Raw genomic sequence first — 17,626 nt, forward strand, 5'->3', positions numbered from 1 at the left:
ACGGGATCAGCCCCGTGTCCCGCCAGCCTGGACAAGCTGGAGAGCACATCATGAGACACGCGGGTACAGTTTGTAGAGCAGAGTTTAAAGCTGTTAGCACAGCTTCTAGTTAACTCCTGAGCAGCAATATCCGACAGCAGGAAACCATGGTTCCTGCTTACACCACCTGGAGAAAGCCGCCCCACGGGCCCCACACCCCACGTATGCCACCTGAACCGAGGCAACGAGACATGGACACCCCTCCCCTCGGCCTGGCTGTTTACCCAGGGAGTTCTGCACGCACTCACTCCCCCCACAGCAAGAACAGGAGCTGCTTTTACCCCAGCCCTTCACCTGAGACAGGCGCAGGAGCCAAACCTCCCTCCTGCGGGAACAAAGGACCAAATTGTCCATCCTTGGCACCGCTGCTGCCAGGGAGAACAAAGGCAGGGGCTGCTCCTGCCCCGCCAGAACAAGGGTCAACCTGCATTTGTGTTACTTTAAAAAAAGTGGAATTTTGTTGCACTCACTAAAACCAGAGATGCCAGGACAGCACCCAGTGCAATCCAGCATCTACAGCAGGAGCTGGATGGTGCTGCTCTTTGTCCCTGTGTGCCAAAATCAGTGCCCGGGGAGGAGGAATGGCAGGGCTGGGTGCACGTTAGGGACAGAACCAGGAGCTGGGACAAAGCTGCAGCATGGTTGAGGCTTACACAATCAAGAAGAATAAAAACTTAATATTGAGTGGTTAAATGCATGCTCCCTCCTCCCTGGGCACAGCGCTACCTTTAATCTCATGTCACAAGGAGGTTAACTATTCAATCGTGTGTGCTCCTATGTTCGATTGCCAGACTCACGCAGGAAAGGTGGCCCACCCCATGTGCAAACAGGACAGGGAGGGAGGCACAGGCCAGTCTGAATACTCCTTCTTGGAAACCCATTTTTAAGCTAAAATTTACATCTGAGCTCACACTCTTACGGGCCCATGCTAGAAAATGAAACTGCAGCTAGAAAGATTCGCATTGAAAACCAGGCTAGGCAATCATCTACTGGGACAACTTGTTCTAACAGGGATGCCAGAGCTGCAAAACAGTTATGAAGCCACTTAAACTTGATTTAAAAAGAGCTGAGCTACTTCAGCTGTATTCAACCTGTAAGGAGATGAGAACTGTTTCTAAGGGTTCTGCAAGAGGTGATTAATAAAATCAAATTTCTGTGAATTATGCCTATGAAACCCATGAAGACGCCTGTGCCTCCCCTGGGAAATCTTTGGGACAGCAGCAAGTTGCAGGCGGTGGATGCCGCGGCTCCGCTTTGAGCACAGCTGCTGCCCTGGCACCGAAACCCACCCGTGCTTGCATGATCAAGGAAGAGCCCAGCAAGATTAGACAATCAAAGCAGTTATCAGACTGAATAAAAATCCTTGATCCTAAATGAACACGGAGCAGCGGAGCCCTCGCTGTGGGTCCGTCCTGGTCACGGCGGCTGCCGTGTTTGTGTGGTGTGAAGGGGGGAGCCCTGGACTCTGTTCTTGCAATGTTTCCTTCAAATATTGCTTCAAAGGTATGTGGTAAGGCTACACATAGTTAATCATTTGGGATCTCTAGTTTTCATGTTAAAAGTTTCCCAGTTTTCTATGTAGGCAATAAATATCAGCCTTAAGCCCTGTCATTTCCCCCAATGGTTTCAAAATAACTCTTCCGTTGCTCAAGAAAAAGAAGGCCGCCTTTGTTTTCCCATTATTTGCGATAATTGTAAATGAACGCTTATCGGGTAAAGATTACACAAGCCCGGCAGTGTACTGAACACCATTAAAAAAATTAGCCATGTTTGAGATTTTAAATACATACAGTGGTCTGGCTGGTTTTGAAGACCTTGTTCACAAAGTCCTTTCGGATATACATGGCTTGTTATTTTTAGGCCAGCCAAGAGCAGTCAGCTCACGAAAGAAGATAGCTTGGTTTGAATTTTTTTTTTTGAACTTAGATCTGAAAGCCCTTTAGCCAACAAGACAAAAGATAAGCAAAGGAGCAGCCAGCAAAACTGCTGCCTCCGAGGGAATTCAGGCAAAAAATGCATTCCTGCCTACCAGAGTGCCCGCTAATCCTCCAAGAATTTAGTCCTCCTCCTCCCCATGAACCCTTCAAAAAGGAGGTGGTGAGTCCTTCACCAGGAGCCAGGTACTGTATGATCCTGCTACAGGTCTCCCCTTAGCACACCGCAATGAAGGGCTTGGCTCCTTTCTCTGCCCCTCCAAATGAGCCCTAAAATAAAATAATCACTGCTTTTGGGCTCTGCCAGGTCTCCCACCGCCCCCTTCCCCTCCTGCGTCCAGCTGTTGTGAGACACCGACTGTCCTGGTTTTGTTAAAAACAAGTTTCTCTTTCAGTGAATTTTGCCTGTCAGCTAAAGCCTTCATATTAACTGCATTTTCCTGGAGAACCAGACACATGTTTTGGTAAAACATAGCAATGGAATGCAAACTTATTGATAAGCATGGATGGACATCTCGCGAGAGGGGCGATGAGAAACAAGTGACTAAGAAACTGACCAACTGTGTATAACATTCCATTCACGTGAATACTTCATATAAAAGTGGGAGATCACGAGGATCTCGTCCCTTTTTCCTTATGGCCGACCTTAGGAGAGGATCTGGCTGGTCGTCCCTGAGAACTGAGGCCTAGTGAGAGACTGAATCCAGCTCCGGTTGGCTGCAGAGTCTAATCCAGGACTTTGGGTGCCGGCTCTGCAGTTGCTGAGACTTTCAACATTGGCTTTGTATATTTTGTAGTATTTTCTCTATTCTTATTAGTAGCATTAGTAAAACATCTTTAATTTTTCCAACTCTCTTCTCTCTGTCCTTCTTTTCCTCCCGATCGCCTGTCCTTAGTGGGAAGGGGGGAGAGGGAGGGGCAAAGAGGGGGAAGTGGGGGGGAGAGGAGGTTAACAATACATCTGCCAGGCTTTTATTGTCACCCCGCAATCTTAACCCTCGACACCGACTCCGTGCCAAGGATTTTATTTGGAGTATAATTACTGATGACAACTCACGGTGTGACAGACTCCCCTTCGGGGTTGCTCCTTCGGCGTTACCCTAACACACACGGCCAATAATGAAAAGTACCCCGGCTGAGCCCTCCCAGCATCTGAACAGCCGGCAGCTGAACCAGGCTCCAGCACGCTGACCTAACCGCTGTTAAACCAAGTCTGCAGCCTCAGGCTCCTGCAAGCAATTAACCAGCGGGCAGGGGAGAGAAAATGGAAACCAAGAGACAATTCAAATGCAAATACAGCTGCAGAGAAAGAGTCAAACCTAAGCTGTTTGTCTAAACCCAGCTTCATCTTAACCCCCTGCTAATGCAGCAGCACTGGGCAGTTTTGGCAGCAGAAGCAACAGATGGTGAAACCAGAGATGGTGGCAGGCAGATTTTGGGCTGACTTGTCTCACGTGTGATGGCAGAGACACAGGTTCCACATGTGCCACAGCGCTGCTGGAACCACAGGCACTGCAATGGTTCGTGGTGCTGGTACAGCCCATCTGGGGCCAAGAGAAGGGATGAGAATGTGGGGCCCGAGTCAGAGAATGAAGCCCTTGTTTTGGGAAGCAGGCTCTGTGCTCCTCTTCCTCACCAACATGAAGATAGAGCCAGTGCCTGAAGTGCAGCCAAAGCATCTGGGTACTGCTGCTCCGTGCAGGTCCTGCAGAAGGAGATGCGGCTGCATCAGGCTGGGGAACACGACAGCTCAGGGCAGGAGATCACAATGGCCACGACTCTTTGGCCCCAAGGAGCAGCCCTGACAGGGACGCTCACCTGTGTGCAACCAGATAACACAAGGAGCCTCCAATCCAACTTCCCCCCTCCTTGCCTCAAATACAGCAGAATTACAAGCTAGGGAGGACATCAGATGGGTCTTGCCTAGAAACACAAAGCCCAGAAAACAGTGCTAAAAGGAGAACGGACACCTCTCCGAGTCTCCACTTGCTGGGCACAGCCTTGGTGCCACCGCATAGCGCTGTGCCACGGGAAAGCTCAGTCTGCAGAAAGGAAAGTTGCATTTCCCTGGCACAGCGAGCGGGGTGAATCGCAGCACACGCGCTTCCCCACGGAGGAGATTGTGATCCCTGCCAGAGCTGTGGGGTATCCTCAGCCCACACTGCTCTCCTGCACACCTCGCACCAAAGTGCAGGACCTCATGGACAAAACCAAGCTGCTCCAGGACATTTCATGCAGACGCATCTGCCCCTGAAAGTCTAAAAACAGCCCATAGGCTTGACTGGTTCTCAGAAGTACGTCAGCCTTGGTGACCTGAGTCTTCACAGCCAGCAGGAGCTCATCCCCTCTGTTCACAGACCAAACGCTATAAGGGAACAGCCAGTAATTGGTGCTTTCTCTGTGCACAGGGCAGGATGGTCAAACTAACCCCACATTCCAGCTGGTCCCAGTGAAAGCCCTGCAGAGCTCTTCCTGAATGCCCCTGTGCACCGAAGCTGTCACCTTAGAAAAAAAATCAAACGTTTCAGCTCCGAAAGCTGAGCTCAGGGAGAGCAAGGCTGCAGAGGCTGGATCACAGGTCCTGGCCCTCGACTTCCAGTTCAAACTTCAGTCCCAGAAGGGCCAGGTGCCAAAGCTACTTGAAGTAGCTGCTCTACTTCTACATGCTCATGAAAACCTGAACAAGAAGTTTATGTGTTTGCCGCTAATCTGCATTTTCCAGCCGTTAAACAGGCAAGCGAAGCCTCACGCACACAAAGCATCCCCTCTCCTCCGCAGAGCGCAGGGCTGTGCTGCGCGGCCACAGCCTCCCTGAAGGGCGATGCTTTGTCTCACCAACTTCTCCACCATCAGCAAAATGGCTTCGGAACAGCGCAGGCTGAGCGGCTACGCCCAGCTCATGCCGTCCTCGCATACTCCTACCATGACGGCTTCTCTCCCAGATGTGCCTCTGTGTTAGCTATAAGGGCACCATTCAGCGTCCCACTCTGCCTGGGCAAGGGAACACAACAGCTGTTTCACGGGGAGGTCACTACAAAACATTGAGTGTCCCAAGAAATCCTCCTTTCATCAGCCCATGCAAGCAGCTTGGAAGGATTTGTTTAGCCTTATTGTTGGAGCGGGAAGGAGCAGCCGCCCGCGCCAGGGCCGGGGTCAGCATGGGCTGCCCACACCCCGCTTTCCCCCTTGTTCGGGGGGCAGGAAAAGCCTCAAACGGCTTTTAAAAAAAAGTTCAGCCAGGCTCTTCTTTCAGCACGACTTTTTATAAGCGAAAGGCCAAAGGGAAGCAAAAATACCACACAGCAGGGATGCCAAGTGCTGGGGGTTTAGCGCTGCCGCCGCGCAGCTCACCAGCCCTGGCAATTTATTCCTGCCATCAGCAGCTTGCGGGAAAGCCGGCACTGGGGAGCGCGGCGAGGGACGGCAAGCCGGGTCCTGCCAGCTCAGGTCGGCTCTGTCGAAGGATTCTCCCCACTGTCGCATTCTTCGGTCTCTCCGCATGCTCAGGGCAAGGACCCCTAAGAGCAGGACAAAACAAGGAACTTCCCAGCCCGGCTGAAAAGCTAAGTTTATAATAAGACTGAGTCACATTTTCCACTCCTCCAAATTCAGAGCTCGTTACTAAGCGTGCACTGAAAATGCCAAATTCCCCGACACGGTCTTGCTGCAGGAAAAAGATAAGCAGCCCCCTGAACCCCCAGCCGAAATCTTATCAACCCATCTTATCAATGAGATTGCAGCATGGCAGCTGAGCAAAGCCCTGCCCAAGAAGTCCTTTGCCTGGACCTGTTCCAGGCGCTGGCATTTATCCCAGCGCGCTCCCCTCTCAACAGCTGCTGTTGCTACACCTTTGGGTAGGCAAAGTGCAAGAAAACTGGCGACCCCAGGGACGAGGTGAAGCTCAAACGCTTCGACACAAGAGCCTTTTAAGATACCCAGAATGACGACACGGCCCTTCAGGAGTGCTCTTTGCTTGTCTTCCTCCTTTGAGGAATGCCACTTGAAAATTCACGTTCAGTTCAAACTCTCTGGAATAAGGATCATTGCAAGAGAAGAAAATAAACGAGTCAGTATTTCATAGTTTTGCTGCCTGAAACGGAGCATCCTGGCACTGCAGGCTGGTTGCCAACAGCCAGCCCTTCGCTTTGGGTCGGAGCAGGGCTGAGGCGTGTGGGACAGCCCCGGCAGCACGTACGAGATGTCAGGACTCCTGCAACCCAACCCTGCAGGTCCTGTTTAGAAAACAAGGTCCCTGGAGTCTGATTAGAATAAAGCTATTCAGTAAAAGCCACTTAAACAGACGGCAAATAGAACAACCATTGGAAAAATCAGGCTCCTGCTTGGAAAGCAGGACTCCTTTTTGCCCAGATTAACATCCAGCGCTCGATAACCCCAAAAACCCACTGCACAGGACAAACCCACTGCACAGCTGCACCACGTACATCAGCCGTGTGAGTTAATTCAGGTGTGCTAATCACCTGCCACCAGCTCTGTTTGCATACAGCTTCTTGGGGCCCTCACTACGTGTTTTATCTGCCTTCCCAACAAAGCACCGCTGAGATGGTGCACTACAAAATGAAACAGAAGAACAGCCAAGAATACTAAGACTTAGCTGTGCTCACCTGAGACCTTCTCAGCATCGGTCAATGAACCTGAGCAGATCTGCTCCGTGGGATCCATCCCACGCCCAACACGCCCAGGTCAGCAGCTTTAGGTGCCTTCAAGGAACCCACATCAAATCACCTGCTTGTGCGGGGATGTGCCTCGGGAAGCGGATTTCTCTCCTTCCAGCATACCTTACAGACCCACCTTTAAACAAAAGCCATGAAATGGCATGTCTTTGTATACAGCGGACATCTACATTTAGGGTATCGGATTGTGCGATGGCTCAAATGCCAGATACTTTCTACAACAGTTTCTGCACCAAGTCCAACCCATGTCCTGCGTGCAGGATGGAGGTGATGACCAGGTCAATGTCCTTTGTGAGCTGCTTCTGTCGTGGGCCAAGGCCAGTGCCGGCTTTCCCGGTCTGTGCCAGGGTGTCCTCGCAGGTGGGATGGGTGGAGAGCAGCCACCATCCCCTGTGCGGACAGAGTGACACCAGTGTCACTGTCCTCACCTCCATTATTTGTGTTATCACCCAGACAGCAACGGGAGGCTTACGTTTTTGTACAAGAAAAATGGGACAACCTTGGAGATGGGACTGGCAGATCTCGTGGAGACCAAGATCGGCAGCGCAAAATCAACGATCCCCTGCCTTGCCTCGTGTCTTCTTCTGGGACCCCAACGACTGGAAGCAGAAAAAACTACAGACCTGGATATTTCAGCTGATGGCAAGATGTCCGAGCCAAAGCAAGGCAGACATGGAAAAGCAAACAATTGTAGGATATATTAAAAAAAAAAGGTTATTTATAGATGAGAAAAGGAAGTTCTGATGCCTTTATGAGAGGCTCTGGTAAAATTTCATCTGGAGTATATGTGCTCACGCAAACATAAGAAAAATAAACTCAAGCTGGAAGAGGTGCAGAAGACAGCTGCAGAGATGGGGAGAGGAAAAGAAAGCTTATTTTATGAAAAAGACTAAAGAGGCTCCTTGCTTAACCAAATAAAAATCAAGACAGGGGAATATGCCTGTCAGTTATAAATACATAAAGGAAGTAAATATTATGAAGGTAGAATTGATTTAAGCTAAAGGGCAGCACATATAAATATTTCTACCCATCTCTAAATTTAGGCTAGAAGCTGCATTTTTAATCAGAGCAGCCAGATTCTGGAGTAGCTTCCAATGGAAGTGGCAGGAACGGGAAATCCAACCTGGTCTTTGGTCCCTGCGTGACCTGTTCTCCAACAACAGGACACAGCTGAGAGGTGACGGGTCAGACTCGGCACAGCCTCGGGTGGAAATGGGGTAGGAGACGGTCAGGCAGTGACGACTGACCACGGGGACCAGCCCCAGCACCTCCGTTATGCATGGCAATGGGGGTGTACGATACGGGGGGAGATCGAATGTTTTAACCCAACCCTTGTAAAAATGGCAAGGTTTTGGTGTCAAATGCAGCTGTAGCAGGGTGTTAACCGTTTTTTGGGAAGGCACAGCAAAGAGCATTCGTGTCCAAAACACCTTCAGACACCAGGAGAGCAATCTTGCAGCGGTGAGGAGGATTAGAGGACAGTGTCTGGGCTGACCTGCCCCCAAATCCAACAGCTGAAATACCTGCAAGCTGCAGCCACCCTTTAGAGGACACGTTAATGCCTGACCCAGCTTATCACACCTGCTCAGCAACCAAGGCACAGGCAACGGGGGTTTCTAGTTGCCAGCCATGAGTTACAACGGCCACAAAGCCTTGCTGACAGCTGGCTCTGAGCAATGTGAAAACCAGACTCTGAAATTAAGACATGAGGTAGTTTTATTTACTCATTTTCTGTGTGTCCACCTTGGCGTCTTGACTTGCTCCCTGAGTGCGTTAGAATAAACTTGCTTTTGTACTTAACCATAAAAACCTCACCTGTTCTCGAGCAGCTTGGGGGTGGCATGGAAATGCCGGCGATGGCTCCCAGGAGCTCGTACCTGTGCCCAGAGCCCCGTGTCCGCGCAGATGTGCCCGCGCACTCCCCCGCCACGCTGCAGATGCCTGGCATTGTTTCCAGCCCACAAACCAAGTTTGCAGAGAAAAGTATTTTGTCTATGGCCGGCTGGAATCTGCTAACAAGCAGGGAGGGGATCTGAGAAGCAGCTTCAAGGCAATTCCCCCGCCACCAAACAAACTGAGCCCAGAAATAATGGGTGGGAATTATCTAGAAATGAAGCCATCACACCTTCTTCAGGCTCCAGATGGGAAGCTCGTGGGAACTTGGGGGCATCAACTGTCAGCTTTTTTTAAACTGAATTAAATAATAGCCAATTTCTTAGAAATTTAAGGGGTCTGCATATAGGCAACCCAATCTCATTGTAAACCCTGAGCCAGTGCTTCACCTCAGAGGGCACAGTCCTTACTCTTTCTTATTACAGTTTAATACAGCAGTTAGCCAGACCCAGAAGTGTCACGCTTTTACCGCTCTGGCTGAGAAGTGCAAGGCAGCCTGGGAAAAAGACAAGAGTGACTTGCCCTGAAACTTTCCAGCACAACAAAAATGCAGCCCAGCACCCAACACGGCCCACGCAGTTCTCGTGAGCCAGGAATCCAGTCCCCACAGCAAAGGTCAGCCGTGCTCCGTTCTCCTCAAACGAGCCCTCCCAGAGACGCTGGCTAAGTCAGCCTGCTGTACTTTTAAAAATCAATTTCAAGGTGAACAGATGCAACGTGCATCTGGGCAAACCCACCGTCAAGCGTGAAAATCGCTCCCAGCGTTCGCTGAACTACACATGACCAGCAACTGTTGGGTCCTGCTCCATGCAAAGCTCTTCAGGGACCTGCCGGTGTTCCCAAACATGCCTCATGCCTACCGCAGAGGTATTGCTCAAAGCTATCAGGTGGGGTTAAAATAATCTATCAGGATTTTCCTGCAGCTATCACAGGTGCCTTTTGTGCCCAGAAAAGGAGACAGAGAAAGCTGTGATGTTATACAAACACTGAAAATTGTTCTTGCCATTAGACAACACCAGAACAAGCCACCCCGATGCAAAATCCCAAACCAAAGATATCATTTCCATCACACCAGACCTTGGGCTCACCGCACCCGCCTGGAATGCTCCAGCCCAGCACTACACGGGTGCCCGTGCTCAGGAAAGCTGCTGTGGTTAAAGCAGGGCAGGCACCGCCACCTCCCCCTGAGCCAGCCTCCTGGCCCGCAGGGACAACTAAATGTCACAGCCTTTGCTCCAAAACCAGCCCGGCCCCTTCTCCGACTGCTCCAGCCAGGAGCTCACCCACCACCTTCCTCCTCCCCATCTGACCATCTGTCGGTAACAGATGCATTCTTCAGATTTTCTGCCTACCACGGGCACGTCACGGTCCCGGCACCCGCGCTGAAGCCAGCGGGATCACATATTTGGATCGAGATAACTGCGTGACAGTACGCAGAGCTAAAACAATCCTGCCTGGGTTCAGAAGCTGAGATGTCAGACTTTCTCCCGACTTGCTCTCCATCTCCCTCTCACTCTGATCTTCTGAGACAGACTAGAAGGTTGTCTTTTATATAATGTTTTCTAAAAATGGATTTTTAAAACTATTTTGCAATTTTGTTCTTTGAAAAAAAATCTCAAGATTGGAAGGTAATTCTGTTTAAGAACAGAATTTTCTGAACTCCACACGATCCAGGCAAGCAGATACTGAGAAGATAACTTCTCAGCACCCTCCCAGGAAAGGACTAAAGACGAGCAAGCGCATTTTCAGTAGCGTGCCCACCCTCCTCTGGGCTATTCTAACACTTTCTTGCCCTCAGGATGAGCTCCAAAAGTCAGATTTCAGGTGTCTGCAGCGCCAGCAGCATGTGTTTAAGTCGGATAAAGAGAAAGGCTCCCATCTTTCCCAAGAGGACTCGGGGACGAGGTCAGAAGAGACTGTGTCAAAGGCAGCCCAGAGCCCCGCTGGCAGAACAAGGTCTGTTTGTCCAGCAATGTTTTGTTACCACAGCGAAGCAAACTCCCCGCGCGTCAGAGCGGCAGGCGCAGGAAATCTGTGGCTCCCCAGGCCCCAAGGCAACATCTTCTTACAATTGTGCCCATCACTGCGGGGGCAGAGTACTTCACAGTTTAAATACAGCCAACAAGCCCCATTGGTCACCCCTGAGAAGTCTCCTCTCTTCACTCTCTTCATTATTACGCAAGGAAAGAACTTTGCAGTGAAGTGAGGATTTTTTTTTTTTTTTAAACCACTCTCCCATAGTCCTACAAAACCTTAAGTCTGCTCGTGACCCAGCCTATGAGTGAGGTGACGAGCTCAACTCCTGGGAGAATAGAACAGAAAATGAACCTCAGGGAACGGCACTTCTCACCTGGACAATTTCTCCATTGGAAGCAATTAAATCCGTGGGGATGGAGACTCTGAAGAAGCGTCCCACCACGGCAGAGCTGTCCGGTATGCCCACCACGGCCGGCACGGCCTCCCGGAGGTCCGAGAGCACAGAGTGCATGGAGGCCTCCAGCTGGTGTTCCCAGTCCCGAACCACGTCTGCCGGCTCGCTGGGCCAGTGGCAGTGAGCAGAGGCCGCCAGCAGCAGCACGGGGAGCCAAGTCCTCCCCAGGAACGGGGGCTGCATGGGGCACCCAACAGTCATTCTGCCCGGCGGTGACGGTGCTCCAGCTGGAATGGGGCGGCGGGGAATCTGCGGCAGCGCGGGCAGGGGATCCGCCGGTCCTTCACAGCAGCCTCATCCTAGGAGTCCTGCGAACCTGGGGAAACAACGGCAACCAAGTCAGGGCATTATCACAATATCCGAGCCAGCTGCTAACACACACACCTTGCAATGGACAGAGGGCGCCCTGCCATGCTACCCTCTTAGTTTTGTTTTTTCTTTATTTTTATTTAACTGCAAGAGTTATCGCTACCATTAAAGAGACCAAAAGCTTCTCAGCTCCTTTTCTGACATGCAGCTTCTCTGGGGAAACAAGATCCTCCCGCTTTTGCGTGCACGCTGCCATGTTCTTGCTGCTCGGGAGCCACAGCATCCCAAGATAGGCACAAGGAGGTAGACGGCACCTGGGCAGGTACAACTGAAGCTGAGAGAGCAGAGCAGTGACAGGGGACCTTCCCAGGCAAGCTGAAGCCAGGCTGCGGCATCAGTGGTTCTAAATGCCAGTTACCCTATCTGAAAACCCCGAGAAACCTCTTGGTACTCCATCAACAACTTGATGCACAACAGACGCTTCTACTCTTCTGACCCATGAGCCAAGCTCCCCCTCAGTTCCGGCTTTTGGCATTAGCCAGTATGTTTAGACTTCATTTTGGGGCCAGCAATATGCCCCCCAAACTCAGACTGCAGTAAGCTACACACACTGTGTCTGTCACCACTAAGGCCATCCAGCTCACCCAGCCTCATGCTCTGCCAAGAAACACCTCCAGCTCTCCCTCGCTTTGCTGTTTTCTTCCTTTATTTGCTTCCTCCCCATCCTCGCCCTCCCTCTGGTCCCCTGGGTCACAGCTCTCCTTTCTCTCCTCTCTTCATACAGTGTGTTATTTCCTTCACTGCTCCTCCCTTGGCTGTGTGGAGTCCCGGATCTGTGTGCGCCCCCACGTTCCTCTGCCCGGCCTGTCTGCAGGAGAGCCAGGGGGTTCACCGAGGAGGCCCCGGGGAAGCCACGCTCACCATTTGGGGCCCTGGGGAAGCCACGCTGCCCATTCCGGCATCTCAGCTGCAGCCAGCACAGCTCTCTGTCACTGATCTGAGGTAACAAGCGGGGCAGCAGGTCATGCAGGACGGGAGGACGGACACTCGTGTGTCTTGAAACAACTCGCCTTTGTCCAGGCTGAGAGAGGAGCAGCTCCAAATTCCCAAAGCAAACCCAGCCCAACTCCTCACCACTGGCTCCCAGTCCTCTGAGCACACTCTGATTTATTTTATCCCATTCCAGCTGCGTTGTATCACACTGTCCCAAGAGACCCCGGAGCCAGAGCGGGTGGGAAGGGAAATCCCACCGTGTCCTGTCCTTGCAGAGCTCCCGGGGCAGCACGAAGAGCAGTCCTGCGGCCAGGTAAGAGTGTGTTGCTCACCATGGGCTTGCAGAAGCAGGCAGAGGGCTTGTCCGTGCTGGCAACCAAGCCAAGGTTACCACAGCAGGCTCTAGGAACGACAGAAGATAAGATTTGGTTGCTCACCCCAAAACCTGCACTCTAGAGAAGCTGAGGCAGCACACAAGCACTAGCACACCCTCACCCCTTGATGGGCCTTTTCACAACAAACCGTCCATGCAGAGGGGCTGGCATCTCCCACGCCAAGGTAACGGACCCAGTGAGCAGTCGCAGCTATCAAAGAGGGCTTGGGTAGTGGAAATTATGAGCTGAATGCAATAACCACGGGCTACAGCAGATATCTGATCTGACCGCTGCCAATCACAGAAACCCTGTCTCAAGTAGAAGGCAAGAGACAGCAGAGGCAGAATAACGCTGCTGGAAACCACAAGAGACAGGAAGATGGTTGGTGAGAGACGCCAGCGCCAGGAGAAAGCCCATTCCCCTGCTGCTGTCATTGTTCCAACTGCCTGAACTGACTGGGACAGCAAAACACCACATAAAACAACAGCGAAGCCAAGGCCAGGCTCTTCCCAAAGGCAACCAAGCACATGGTGGTCTTCACCCAGAGTGAGATGCCCGAGCTGCTTCTCCAGACACGTCTGCAAGAGGTCCTGAGGAGGCCACTGATCATCACAGCAGGAAAATGAGGGACTCTCATCCCTGCAGTGCCTTAAATTAGCAGAATTAGCTGCAGAATTAGCTGCTGTGAAGGACCGGCGGATCCCCTGCCCGCGCCTCCAGCCTCCATGGTGCGCGGGGTATGGACACTGCTGTGATGATGCCTTGTCCCGTGAGCAGTGTCTCCTGAAGCCTGCTCGTTGGGAAGTCCTCTGCACGCGGGACCAGAACACAACCCGCACAGCAAGAACAGGCAGGAGCAGGGACTCGCTGGGAGCAGAGGCCCAGATGCCATCAGCACGGAAACATGGCCGTGCTGAGCCGGGGAGAAACGCCCCAGACAACCAGACAGACAGACACCCTGGTACAGCCACACGGAGCTGTGAAGATGCCTGGAGGGGTTTGGCACCACATCTTCAGGCCAGTCCCGGCCCTGTCACGGCTGCAGTGGAGCTCCTGCACAGCGCGGCCCCATGTTGCTCAGCCAAATGACAGGATCCAGCCTGGGGCGGTTTTTGTTGGATGGAGAGGAGTATTTGGGCAGAAAGGAGCTGTTTTTGATATCTGTGGCGAGCAGGAGAGGAAGATGAAGTCATTGCCCATTTCAGAAACAATTATCAGAGCAGGCAACAAACCCTGCCCGTCTGATACGTGCCCCTCAGCCAAGCGACTCACACACTGGCCATGAAGGCCTCGTGTGACACTTGCAGGTCACGCAAAGTCAGAATTTCATTTTAGCAGATCTACAGAAGAACGGCCTCTGCATATGGAAGCAGCGCACACGGGAGGTATAGGAGGAATTCAGTAGCTGATAAGGAAAAAAAAACAACCCACAAACAGAAGATCTGAGAACAAACTTGCACCACCACCAAAAAAAAAATCCCTTAACATAGCTCCACCTCACCAAACAATCGACAGAAGCTGAAACAGTGCCAGGCTCTCACAGCATGCACAGAGGAGAGGCAGGGTGCACAGCCCGGCAGAGCTGGAACAAGGCACTGCCTGCAGCGCTGAGGTCCACGTGGACCATCGCTTCAAGGCTCAACACTTTCTGTGAGGGAAGGTTCTCTGCCTGAAGCCAGCAGTCCTGCCCAGCGAGTCCCCCGGCCGCCAGCACTGCAGGTCCCGATGTGGCTGCAGAACAGAGCAGATGTCACCTGCAGTGGGGCTGCACAAGCCCTGGGGACACGCATGGTGCCTCAGGTTCAAGAGCCCACACCACTCCACACGGTACTACCATGGGTGAAATCCAGCTGGTTTGAGACATCGTGCCCGTTGTATGTGGGAAAAGTCAGTGTTCTGGATCACTATCTGTGACCAGTGAGTGGCACAGAGCTGGAGCCCTCTGGCAGCCAAAAATCTCAGTGCTTCAGACAGTTTCCCACAAGCTCAAAACGGGGCCAAACCCCAAACGCAGATGGCATTCTGCAGGTGGTCTGCTCATCTCTGGGAAGCATCGGGCCATAAGGCCAATGGACTTGGACAGCATTTCCCAGTTACAAGGGAAGGCCAGATCACCCCACCTTCTCTGCATGGCACAGTGCTTCTTCTTCCAGCAGGATCCCTACTGCCCGGTTTCACAGAACAAACACAAAGGTTCAGGTTAGTCCTGAATTTCAGGATGTTTCATTCTGTCTGATCTTCTGAAAGAACTGACTTTCTCTTTATCATCCTGCTTCTGAGCGCGCTCTTTTGGTCTCAACCTTGAACCTCCAGAGCGTTGGATGAAACATCAAAGCGAGCAGCAACATCTGCTTCAGCGCTAGCGCTCGGTGCACGTGCCAATGTTGATGCCTGATCTCCAGTGCCAAAACCCCATCCCAGAGACAAGGAACTGGGCCTGCTGGGTGAAGTTATGTTGATATGATGCTGCACTTGATATGATGCTGACTTGTTAAGACAACGCTGGAGCTTGCTCCTTCTCCATGCAGCAACAAGGCCCACTGGCATGTTAAGGACATGCTCTACCTTCATTATTCAGGAACGCAGAATAGCGCAGACAGAAGATGGGACTGAGAGCAGGACAAAGTATCTACTCCTGGCCATGCATCTTCCCGGGGACCTTTTCTTCTGCACAGCACAGAATGGGGAGTATTGGGCCAGAGATGTGTCCTGACAGCAGGAGCGCGGCTGCCCTAGATACCACTCCTCCTCCAGGGCCGATCACAGCGCTGCTTCAGCAAGAACCAGCGAAAGTGAAGTCTCCGTCCAGCTGCATCTAATCCAATTGCTCAAGCACACCATCACATCGCTGGGCTGCGGTAATTAATCACTGCCAGCATATTAGCGCCACTGAGCCTAGCATGCAGGAGGCTCAGGTGACTGCCGTGCAGTTCTCTACTCCAGATAAGAAGGTATTTAGGAGAGTTAGGAGGAATCCCACTTACCTGATTGCTTATTTACCAATAGCCCCATTAAAGAAAGCAGTAAACATGAGGCCTCTCTCTAAGGAAGCGAACTCCAACCTGGCTAAAATGGGCCAGTGCAACTTTCCAGCAGAGAGGTATTGTCTCTGCAGAGATCTCCTGTGCGTGTTTCCACAGGAGCATCTCCGGGCAAGTCCTGTCAGCTACCGCGCGTCTGCGTGTCAAGGCAGCGAGCAGGAGGGATGATGAAATTCGGCGTCGCCGGCCCGGCACACAAAGATGGCACTCTGCTGTGCGTGCTCCCCGCACCGCAACGCCGCAGCAGGCACCGGCGCTGGGCAGAGGCAGCGGGTGCTCCGGGCACGTCTGCGCTGTGCCGAAGGAGCCTAGGAAACAAAGGCAGAGGGGAAAACAGCTGGGGGGCAGCACACCTGGGCAGAGCAACCCAGCACCCAATTGATGAACTCATAGAAGCAGACTCCTCAAGACTAAGAGTATGCCAGTCTGCAAGCTCGGCACATTATATGCACAAAGAACATTCTGGAGAGTGAAATTTAGGAAACAGTAGGAGTTTCTGCATTGCTCAGCTCTGGATGTACCCCTGGAACAAAGGCAGCCTATGGTATAAGCTACAATGTGCTGCAAATGACTCGGGGGGTTATTTCCAACCTCCATGTACGCTGTCAGAGGATGGCCCCGGCTCCTGCTGCGCTGGGGATGAGATACGGAGAGGGACATGCAGGATGGGGACGGCACAGAGACGCGCTGGTCACGCAGACTGAGCGGCACCGGCGGGCACGGTGGGGGAAGGTGCTGACCAGGCACCCCCAGGGACAGCGGCTGCACACCCAGACTGGCTGTCTCTCTAAAAGACAGGTTCATTCACAAGTTTTTGGCTCAACGCTGCCTTCCTATAGCCACGCGTACATCAAAAACACAGCAGTGGGCAGCTCAGCATCTGAGATGGAACTGCAAGGGAAAGCCTGCTCAGCAGTGAGCCCCCATCAGTGCTCATGGAGCCCCCAAAGCTCACCATCATTAGCTGCTCACCCCAGACACCATCAGCCCAACCAAGCTGTACTCGATTCTTTGCCCTAAAATTGCATTTTAACACACTCTTCCGCAGCTATGCCCACCCTGTATTGTCACCAAGTTAAACAGCCAACAGAACTGACACCTAGCTCAAAGGACAACGCACAAAAAAGACGTTTTTTTCAGTCTCGTCCCTTCTTGTATTTCTGCATTGCTCATCTCCAGCACATCTAGTGTCAGTAACAGGAAACTCTGATGCTGAAAAATAATCTAGGGAAAAAAAAATAAACCAAACAAACCCAAAACAGCAGTGCTAAAAGCGTGTGCCAGGCAGGGAAACAAGCAGCACCCTCCTGCCGGGAGGGAACTCGGCTGCAAACTGTCACTGACGTGCTGCCTCAAGTCACAGACACCACAGCAGCTTGGTGAAGCTCATACGGGAAGTGGTCACAGCTATCGACACCTCGCAGCGGTTTTTATTCTGCTAGAGTAAGCATCAAGATATTTAACTTTCCACTAGCTTAATGGAAGATAGTAGAAAGCTTCCTCTTGCTTTTATTTGAAAATTACATTTTCGTGCCACCAGGAAGGGATGAAGCCTTCCCACAGCCCTCTTGTTTGCACATCATGTTTCTCCTTGGACACCAAAACCTGCTCGCAGTTCTCCCCCAGCCTGGGGCCAGAGACACCGACTGAGAGACAGCAAAGTGCTGAGCGAGCAGCAATGGGGAGCTGGACCAGTCCAGAGAACATACAGGGTTTGCGTTCTTTAGGATGTGTGATCTCCGGCACTTACTGCTCCAAGATAAAACGATGCAAAATGATGGAAAAAGATGCCTCTGCCTGTCTACCCTACTGCCCTTCCCAGCTGGGGACTTTGCTCCCGGGAAGACTTCTTGCCCTGGACAAGGATGTGCTGCAGTCTCTCTCCCTCCAGCCAGAGCTGTGGCGAGGAGGGAGCAGCCCC

The 17,626-nt window shown here is 52.0% G+C and overlaps 1 protein-coding gene across 7 annotated transcripts in view; it reads right to left on the reverse strand.

Annotated features, from left to right (window-relative positions):
• DAG1 (dystroglycan 1) overlaps positions 1-17,626 on the reverse strand; it is a 51,742-nt gene that overhangs the window by 5,910 nt on the left and 28,206 nt on the right. For all 7 annotated transcript variants that reach the window (XM_082060510.1, XM_082060513.1, XM_082060514.1 and 4 more), the window contains exon 2: positions 10,908-11,304. In XM_082060510.1, coding sequence (XP_081916636.1) covers positions 10,908-11,189 — 282 coding nt within the window. In that variant the 5' untranslated portion in view covers positions 11,190-11,304. The remainder of the gene's footprint in view (positions 1-10,907; positions 11,305-17,626) is intronic.

This window comes from Streptopelia decaocto (assembly GCF_964273445.1).
Source record: "Streptopelia decaocto genome assembly, chromosome: 8".
Lineage (NCBI taxonomy): Eukaryota > Metazoa > Chordata > Aves > Columbiformes > Columbidae > Streptopelia > Streptopelia decaocto.